At 40.9% G+C, this 9,396-nt stretch overlaps 1 protein-coding gene across 2 annotated transcripts in view; it reads left to right on the top strand.

Annotated features, from left to right (window-relative positions):
* The first annotated feature begins 1,730 nt into the window (after positions 1 to 1,730).
* Positions 1,731 to 9,396, top strand: part of atp6v1h (ATPase H+ transporting V1 subunit H) — a 36,193-nt gene continuing 28,527 nt past the window's right edge. Inside the window, exons 1-5 of one of the 2 annotated variants that reach the window (XM_086271168.1) lie at positions 1,731 to 1,875; positions 2,574 to 2,727; positions 6,293 to 6,392; positions 6,976 to 7,065; positions 7,690 to 7,803. In XM_086271168.1, the coding sequence (XP_086127294.1) occupies positions 2,624 to 2,727; positions 6,293 to 6,392; positions 6,976 to 7,065; positions 7,690 to 7,803 (408 nt within the window). In that variant the 5' untranslated portion in view covers positions 1,731 to 1,875; positions 2,574 to 2,623. The remainder of the gene's footprint in view (positions 1,876 to 2,573; positions 2,728 to 6,292; positions 6,393 to 6,975; positions 7,066 to 7,689; positions 7,804 to 9,396) is intronic. The other variant, XM_086271169.1, reaches the window with a different exon arrangement.

Genomic DNA, 9,396 nt, shown 5'->3' with positions numbered 1-9,396 from the left:
AATACAAATACTATATACAACTGAGTAAAAATACAACGATGACAGAAAGGATTATTGCACTTAGTATTATTGCATATGTATGGATGTGTGTGCTTGATCAGTTAAAGTCTTTATTATGGAGTCTGACAGCAGTGGGGAGGAAAGACCTGCGAAATCTCTCCGTCCCACACCGTGGGTGCCGCAGTCTCCCACTGAAGGAGCTGCTCAGTGCTGTCACAGTCTGCTGCATGGGGTGGGAGATGTTGTCCATCAGGGATGACAGCTTAGCCGCCGTTCTCCTGTCACTCACCACCTCCACAGAGGGCATCCTAGAACAGAGCTGGCCCTTCGGATCACCCTGTTCAGTCTCTTCCTGTCCCCAGCAGAGATGCTGCCGCCCCAGCAGACCACGCCATAAAAAACATGCTCAAGCAATGAACAATAAACTCTTTAAGTGGCCCATATCAACACATGGTAAATGGCAGTGGGTTGACATTTGTAATTTAAAACCAATATGCAAGAATATTAAATGAAATATTTTATCTTTACTGTAAAGATCAGGATTTGCTTAACTGTGAGTAACTAATGGTATTTTAAAAGTGAAAGTTGTGCATTAATAATAACACTTAAGTCTTCTTCTTCTTCTGCTCTGTTAAGGGGTTGCCACAGCAGATCATCTGCCTCCATCTCACCCTATCCCTAGCATCGTCCTCTATGAGCCCATCCCTGCATGTCCTACTTGATTATGCCCATGAATCATTACTGTGGTCTTCCTCTTTTCTTCCTGCCTGGCAGCTCCATATTCAGGATCCTTTGTCCAGTGTATTCACTATCCATCCTTAGCACATGTCCAAACATGCAAAACATCTCATCTTGGCCTCCTGACCCTTGTCTCCAAACCACTTAACCTGAGCTGACTCCCTAATGTGTTCATTTCTATTCGTGTCCATCCTGGTCATTCCCATTGGAAATCTGTCTCCAAACCTTACATCTTATCAAGTCTCACTACCAACTTTTAAACCTTGCTTTACACTCTTGGTGCTGTCCTTTTGTCATAAATCACTTCTGCCACTCATCTCCACCCATTCCACCTTGCCTAGAGATGCTTCTTCACCTGTCTCGTGCACTTACTTGGATGGTTGATCCCAAATATTTACCTCATCTAATTTCCCATACGCCTTGCATGTTGAACTTTCTTCTCTTTCTTCTCCCTCTGATTCGCACACATGCATTTTGTCTTTTGTCTACTGACTTTCATTGGTCCTCCCTTCAGTGCAAATCTCCACTTCTCACTTAAGTCAAAACTGCAATAAGGAAAAACAAAAGTGTATCATATGTTACTGGGTTGTTAGTGTTGCATTAATGGTAAGTAATTAAGTAGGTAGTACATTACTGATGATAATGACTGGGGAGAAAGTAATTTAAAATACTTTACATATGCTGAATTTGGAAATTAAAAAAAGAATTCACTATATGTCTCAATACAAACTCCTAATCTAAAAAGAAATTTACATATTTCGACCGCAGTAAGAAAGAAAGTATAATTTTTTCCCCCGAGTACTGCCTTACAACAAATATATAAAGTAGGAAGAAAAGTAGTTAATAGTAGTAGTTAGTAGTTAATGTACGTATGCATTAAACACAAAGCTACTTTCTGGATTTCTGTATTCGTTTTTTATAGGTAATTCTTATTTGGCATTTATTTACATCTTGTTCTCCCTAACTGTTACACTAAGGTGATGTGGTAATCCAAAAATACAAAAGCTGACCCTCTTCCGCTCTGAAGACCGCACTTCACACTGAAGTGCGTGCATGTGACTGACTGACTGTCACATGACGGATCGTGACGCTGTGTTGTAGTCAGTCAGCTGTTCATTCATATAGCTCAGAAGCTGGGTAAGAAATTTAACCGAGTTTATACTCTGTTGTTCGTTGACGCATCGATTAAGTTTTTAGCGGGCAAAAAGTGTGTTTCTGAATCTTGCTTCCGGTGTAGCTGTTATAATGTGGGCTTTTTACAGAATTGCTTTGAAGCTATATTAGCACAGCTAGCTTATCTTAGCATTCTTAGCTTGTTTTGCAATCGGTTAGCTCTGAGCTAACGATGTTTGCGTCGCCTTTGACGTTAATAAATGACATATTTGTTTGTACAAACCGTGTTAGGCTACAGTTTAGGCACAGCTTGGTGCCAAAAGCTATGTCATAAGTTGTTTTATCACAGCTCTCAGGAAGACAAATGTATGACTTGATGTGACATTGGGCAAGCTAGTTGCCTAGCTTGACCTGCTGCTGCTGGTTTTGTTTTTCCGTTTAGCCATTTAAATTAAAACAATAAAACTGCACGAAAACGTTTAATATATCCACACACGAAGAAAGAATAACGCTATAAAATAGCTTTCGCCCTCGCTTAAGAGCTTTATAAATAGATATCGAGCCCTGTTAGCTATTACAGCATCTTAACTGAGTATTAACAAGTACAGCATAAACCCAGGCGTTGTAGTTTCTGTTCTTGGTTCTCCAACTTTCCAGCTTGTAGGTAAGAAAGGGGGGAGGGGGGGTGTCACTGTACTGAATTTGAATCTGTTTCTCATAAGGTGGTGCTGGATCTCTATCCGGACATATACTGTAAGGGATTTAATACAACATGGATATTCGCGGGGCTGTGGACGCTGCGGTCCCAACCAACATCATTGCTGCAAAAGCAGCTGAGGTTCGGGCCAATCAGGTCAACTGGCAGTCCTACCTTCAGTAAGTTCATATTACAACGGTACTTCATGGTAATATACACATGTAAAATAATGTAATTCAAGACAACAGTTCTGTCAGGAATTCTTCTTTTACAAATCGCATGCAATTTGGATTTTCGGAGACACTGTAAATCATAATTTTGTTTGACTATATGTGTATCTTCTTTCGAGCTATGGTATCTGCATTGTAGTGGGCTAAATTATATTGGAAGGCGTGTCTTGTATTTTGTTCTCACCAATTACATATATTTCTCTGCTCTTTCATTGTCACCACATCCAAAGGTTTTCTTTCTTTGCTGTTTGTTTATAATTTTTATTTTTATTTTTTTGCATTAATGGAAAATCTATGCTGTAAGTAGGGTACATCGTGACTGTAAACCCCTCTGAAACCCTTAAATGTAATGTTATTCAGTTGTAACCTGACATAACCTTGCATGTCATATTAATGCAGCCCGCAAACACTGGGATTGGCCTGTTCAGTAACTGACACAGATAGACAACCATTCATGATCACATTCACACATACAGACAATTTAGAATCACCAAGTAACCTAACCCCCTGCGTGTCTTTGAACAGTGAAAGAAAGATTACCTGGAGTGAGCCCACACAGAGATGGGGAGAGCATTCACTCCACACAGAAAGGCCCCAGATTGAATTTGAACCCTGTTGCCTCAGCTTTGAGACAGTGGGTAACCATGTTCTAAATCGGAAACAAAAATAACCCACTTTCATGGTAGCTATCAGTAGACTGCAGGTTTTTCACGTGTAAGTTTAGCTTCCTGGTCTCATCTTCTCCAGTTGTCGATATTGCTTTGTGGCCCCCACATATCTGAAATTAAATCTAGGTTTCTGTTTTTGTTGTTGTTGTGTATGTTGCCTGAGAGTTAGTGTGTCAAAATCTTATTAAGCTGAGCTGTCACTTCATGAATATTTATTTTTTTCTGCATACTTTAATGGTCTTAGTGCTGGCTACGTCCTGTAATCTAAAATAGCTAAGCTCCTTTTCTTGGACTGAGATTCATTGTCTTGAGTGATACTTCCTTTTTTAACAAGCATGTGTTAGTAAAGAAGGGATGATTTGTGACTCATAAAAAAATCTTCAGATTTAATTCAGCTTTGAATAAGTGTGGTCACACTATTGGCATGTTTGTTTGTTTTTTGTTTTGTTCTGTTTTTACAACATCTACCGTTACAGAACCTGCTGTGCTTTGTCTTGACTAGGAAATGTGGTATATTGTGGTCAGTTGACATTATTGTTTACGTTGCCGCTTGCAATTCAAAGGATCATGTTAGTGACTGAGCAAATCCCAATCCTCCAGTGAGTGTCTTTGTTTGAGTGTAGCAAATCATTGCACACATTACAGTACCAAGTAATTAAAAATGTATTTAGAATTAAAAATTAGTGCTGTCAGCGTTAATCTTGTTAAAATGACGTTAACGCCATAACCGCATTAACACGGCAAATCTCAGTTAGCAATCGCCCCGTGCCTAGGGGCTGCACAGTGTTAGCGCAGTTAGCATAACGGAGATTTGCTGCGTTAATGTGGTTATGGCGTTAACGTCATTTTAACGAGATTAACGTTGACAGCGCTAATTAAAATATAACTTTCAAGATAAATATCATAAATTATTTCAAAACACAAATGCTAGAACTTAAAAAATCCACAAAAAGTCCACAAATCTCAGGCTCAGTGGGAGAACGTTCCAGAGTCTGGGGCAACTGTTGCAAAAGGTCTTGTCTCCTTTAATTTTCAGCCTTGTGTGATGCACAGCCAGCGGGCCCTGATCATATGACCTTAGGGACCTGCTGGGGTGGTATGGATGTAAACGTTCATTGATGTACACTGCTGCCTGTCCATGCAGAGCTCTAAAAGTCAGAGCAGGAATATTAAAGTAGACTCTAAAGTTAATGTGAAGCCAGTGCAGTGGAATCAGTAATGGTTTTACATGTGAGCGCTTAGAATAAAACAATTAGAATTAAATAATAGATTACAGTAGTCCAGATTTGATGATATAAAGGCATTTTGGCTAGGGATGGGTACCGGTGTCCGGTGCCATGATGGCACCGGTTCTGACATAAACGGTAGTAACCAGACCGAAAAGCAGCGCACATTTCGGTGCTTTATTTCGGTGCTTTTTTTTCCTGAGCTGTGATACACTTTAGATTCTAGCCAATCATTTTACGTTTCCGAGGATCGTAGGCGGGGCCAGGTACGTACGTTCTGTTAGAGCAGAGCTACAGATTAAAAATGTCCAAGGCGAAGCGGTCAAAAGTCTGGCTGTACTTCATAGCAAAATATGCAAACTCAGCAGCCTGCAACAAGTGCTTTAAGCTGATACTGTGATACTGTCAAAGGAGGTAACACCTCAAATCCGATGAAACACCTGGCGACGCGTAGCGTTTTTTTTTTAAAAGCCCAGAAATGCGCCGTATTTGATAGCTTGCTGCGAGACCTCACACCGAGCACATCTACTGCGGGTGGGTTGCCTGTTATGCAACATCCCCCAAAAACACGAAGAGGAGAGTCCTGGCCCCTAGCCCTGCCAGTGTAGCAGAAATGATGACGGATGATGGTGGCAGCAGCAGCCGTTCTTTTCTGCGTGAGTAGCTAATTTACGTTGAGTAGGCTAACCACGTTATTACATTAATGCATGTAAGGTGAACTAGCAAACATCATCATAGCTACATGCGGCTGTCCTCTTGTTTGATGGCAGATACTCCCTTCACCCTGGCTAAAAAGGCTAAAATGACCAAAGAAAAAGTGGAAAACAGTTAAACATGAGAGGTTTAGGACAAAGTTTGTGTTTTTTCCATTGTTTAAGCACTGCTTCCAGCCAAGAGTGATACCATATATGCCCCATAGCTGCAGAAAAGGCTAACATTGTTATATTTTTACAAAAAACAGCTGAACATGAGAGGTTTTTGGACCAATTTTGTGTTCTCCATTCTTTAAGCACCGGTTTGAGCACCGTTTGAGCACCGGCACCGTTTCAAAAGTACCGATTTGGCACCGGTATCGGATAAAACCTAAACGATACCCATCCCTAATTTTGGCAATATTTCTTAACCGGTAAAACCAAGAGCAAACCAGAGGTATAATTTGAGCATCCAGAGTGAAAGTTGAGTCAAAAGTTATAGGTTGTGTTATCAGGTTCCTGATAGAAGATATAGAAAGAGGACCTAGAATTTCCATTACTTTAGTCTCAAATCTCAGAGGCGCAAACAAGGATTTTTTATTATTAAGTTGGAGAATATTGTCAGCCATCCAACTTTTAATAGAGTCTAAGCCCCCATGCGTGATCTGAATCTTAGAAACCTCTTGGGGATAAAAAGAAATACTGAAAACATATGTGTGTAGCAGTGATAAGAAAAGTCCTTAAAGAAAAGTCCTTAAAAGTGCTCAAAATGTGCTGAAGAGGGAGCAGATATAACAGAAACAATAAGGAGAAGAGCTGTTTCGGTGGAATGAGCTCTACAAAAGCCAGACTGCAAATTATTAGGAGTGCTGCATTTGTCCAATTTTAGCTTTGTATTAATGTGGAAATCATGTCATGATTTTTTTAGGAGTCAAATGATCTCAACAGAGGACTGTGAATTCATCAAGAAGTTTGAGGTGGCCAGCTCTGATCAGAAACAAGTCATTCTGACCAATGAGGGGCATCAGGTATAGAGTCCTTTTCTACTGTCTGTTCATTTTATGTGCTTCATCAGTGTTAACATTCAGGGAATTCATACCACCTCTTTTAGATGTTTTCAGCCTTATAGATTAAGCAAAAACCAGTCACAGTGAGGAGTCTTAGTTATGCCATTTCAGATAAATGAGGGCATTACATCAAAACAATGAACATTAATCATCTCCCTTCATAAGCAGTTGGACAGCTGAACACTGTGCTAATTTAGCATTTACCGTGCAATCTTGAAAGTTTTTTGTAGCATTTCATAGTTGTGCAATTTTACTGAAGTTACATGTCTTTTTTTAATCACTGTTGATGTGACAACTTCCTGTTTTTAAAAAAAAAAATAAAAAATTTTCTGCCTGTGTCCATCACTAACAAGACAGCACCAGCTCTTGTGTTTGCTTGTGTTGTTCTGTTATCTGTAAGATCGCAGCTTGCTGTGAATTGAATTCCTACCAATCTATTTCAGACACACTGCTTTGCATTATGTTTACCTGAGCTTGAATCTCTTCAGAGGTTCAGTGCAGAATTTTTAAAATACATATGTGCTTTTTTTCTGTTTTTGCCCAGTGTGCAAAGACCTTTCTAAACCTGATGGCTCACATCTCCAAAGAGCAGACGGTCCAGTACATCCTGACTCTGATTGATGACACCTTGCAGGTACACAGACAGAACCACTGACCTGGGACAAATGGAATATGCATGTACAAACCTACTATCTATATATATGTAAACAAAGATACTGAGATTCATGCTCTTTATATAGAGGGTGTGAATGGTTCACAGGTCACATTGCTTTACCCTCACATAAACAGACTTGTGATTTAGGTTTTCGAAGCACTCTTAGCTAAGTTTCTAGAAAAGCTAAAATAAAACTATTAAAGGTCCCCCTTGTGCTTGGATTATAGAATCAACTCAAGCGTGGGTTAGTAATTATTGAAAACGAAAACAGAGATTTACATCTTTAAACACACAAGTGGTATATTTGGAGGCTTGGCTGATGAGAGTTGTGATTGAAATCTCAGGGGTTCTGCAGCATTCCTGGAAAATAGGTGTCTAATACTAAAATCTCAGCAGCTACAGCGATAACTGGAGAAAACTGATTAAACCTTTAATAATGGCATTAGCCATCGGGACAATCACGTTTCTATTAACATTAGATAATTTTCTTCAAAATATTGTGTTCCTATAAAATAGATTGTCTGTCAGGCAGTCAGTTGTTTAGTATTCATGTGCACAACCCAAGAGCTCATCCAATTAAGTTTTATTTTTATTGTCTCGCAGGAGAACCATCAGAGGGTGAACATCTTCTTCGACTATGCCAAAAAGACAAAAAACACCGCCTGGTCCTACTTCCTTCCAATGCTGAATCGTCAGGATCTCTTTACTGTCCACATGGTGAGTTAGAAACAGAACAAGTCACATCCAGACAATTTTTGTAAATTGTGCATGTGTTCACAGTGGACGGTGGCCCAGGCGGAAAAACATTTGTGGTCTTGGAAAGCAGGATCATAGTGTACTTAATAGAATACTCTAAATTAGCTGGTATATTCTATTATATTTTTAGAGCCATACATTTTTCATAGATGTCTCTGTTTCTAATCATGGCAAGGCATCAATAATTCCTCACAAAGCAACCTTCCACGTTTTCCTTAAAAACAGGCAATTAAATGTAATGACTTCTCGCTGCCACTCTTTTCTAATAAAGAATGGCCACCTAATGACAAACTGAGTACTATGATAGGGCAAAGCTTAATTAAGAATACCAGCCAGATGGCATCCAGCAGGTGGGCTTAATGTGACCCCAAGTCTATGACACAGCACTTAACTCAATCAAACTGTCATGCTGAGTCTTGTTTTTAAATTACAGGCTTGACGTTTCTCTCCTGGCCAAGAGGAAATTGGAGAACTGAAATTGTTTCTGTCTCATCACAGAACACTTACCAAGCTGAAATTGTTTATGAGTCAGTAGCTGTGGCCTCAATCATTGTAAACTGGTAAATGGCCTGTATTTGTATAGCGCTTTATTAGTCCCTAAGGACCCCAAAGCGCTATAGCCTGATTGTTTGAACTCCATCAGCAACATATATGTATATATATATATATATATATATATATAAAAACACCCAGCACGCCCCTGCGGGCGGTTTATCCTTCAAGCTCGGGTCCTCTACCAGAGGCCTGGGAGCTTGAGGGTCCTGCGCAGTATCTTAGCTGTTCCCAGGACTGCGCTCTTCTGGACAGAGATCTCCGATGTTGTTCCCGGGATCTGCTGGAGCCACTCGCCTATCTTGGGAGTCACCGCACCTAGTGCTCCGATTACCACGGGGACCACCGTTACCTTCACCCTCCACATCCTCTCGAGCTCTTCTCTGAGCCCTTGGTATTTCTCCAGCTTCTCGTGTTCCTTCTTCCTGATATTGCTGTCATTCGGAACCGCTACATCGATCACTACGGCCGTCTTCTTCTGTTTGTCTACCACCACTATGTCCGGTTGGTTAGCCACCACCATTTTGTCCGTCTGTATCTGGAAGTCCCACAGGATCTTAGCTCGGTCATTCTCCACCACCCTTGGGGGCATCTTCCATTTTGACCTCGGGACTTCCAGGTTATACTCGGCACAGATGTTCCTGTACACTATGCCGGCCACTTGGTTATGGCGTTCCATGTATGCCTTGCCTGCTAGCATCTTGCACCCTGCTGTTATGTGCTGGATTGTCTCTGGGGCATCTTTACACAGCCTGCACCTGGGGTCTTGCCTGGTGTGATAGACCCCAGCCTCTATGGATCTTGTGCTCAGAGCTTGTTCTTGTGCTGCCATGATTAGTGCCTCTGTGCTGTCTTTCAGTCCAGCTTTGTCCAGCCACTGGTAGGATTTCTGGATATCAGCCACCTCCTCTATCTGCCGGTGGTACATACCGTGCAGGGGCCTGTCCTTCCATGCTGGTTCCTCGTCTCCCTCCTCTTTCTTGGGTTTCTGCTGCCTGAGGT

This window comes from Aulonocara sp. 'chitande type north' Nkhata Bay, linkage group LG18, assembly GCF_057382095.1.
Source record: "Aulonocara sp. 'chitande type north' Nkhata Bay isolate Kocher_YH1m ecotype deep benthic linkage group LG18, A_spYH_male_GT1.1, whole genome shotgun sequence".
Classification (NCBI taxonomy): Eukaryota; Metazoa; Chordata; class Actinopteri; order Cichliformes; family Cichlidae; genus Aulonocara; species Aulonocara sp. 'chitande type north' Nkhata Bay.
The sequence above is the reverse complement of the archived record's forward strand: the minus strand, read 5'-3'. Positions and strand labels throughout refer to the sequence as shown.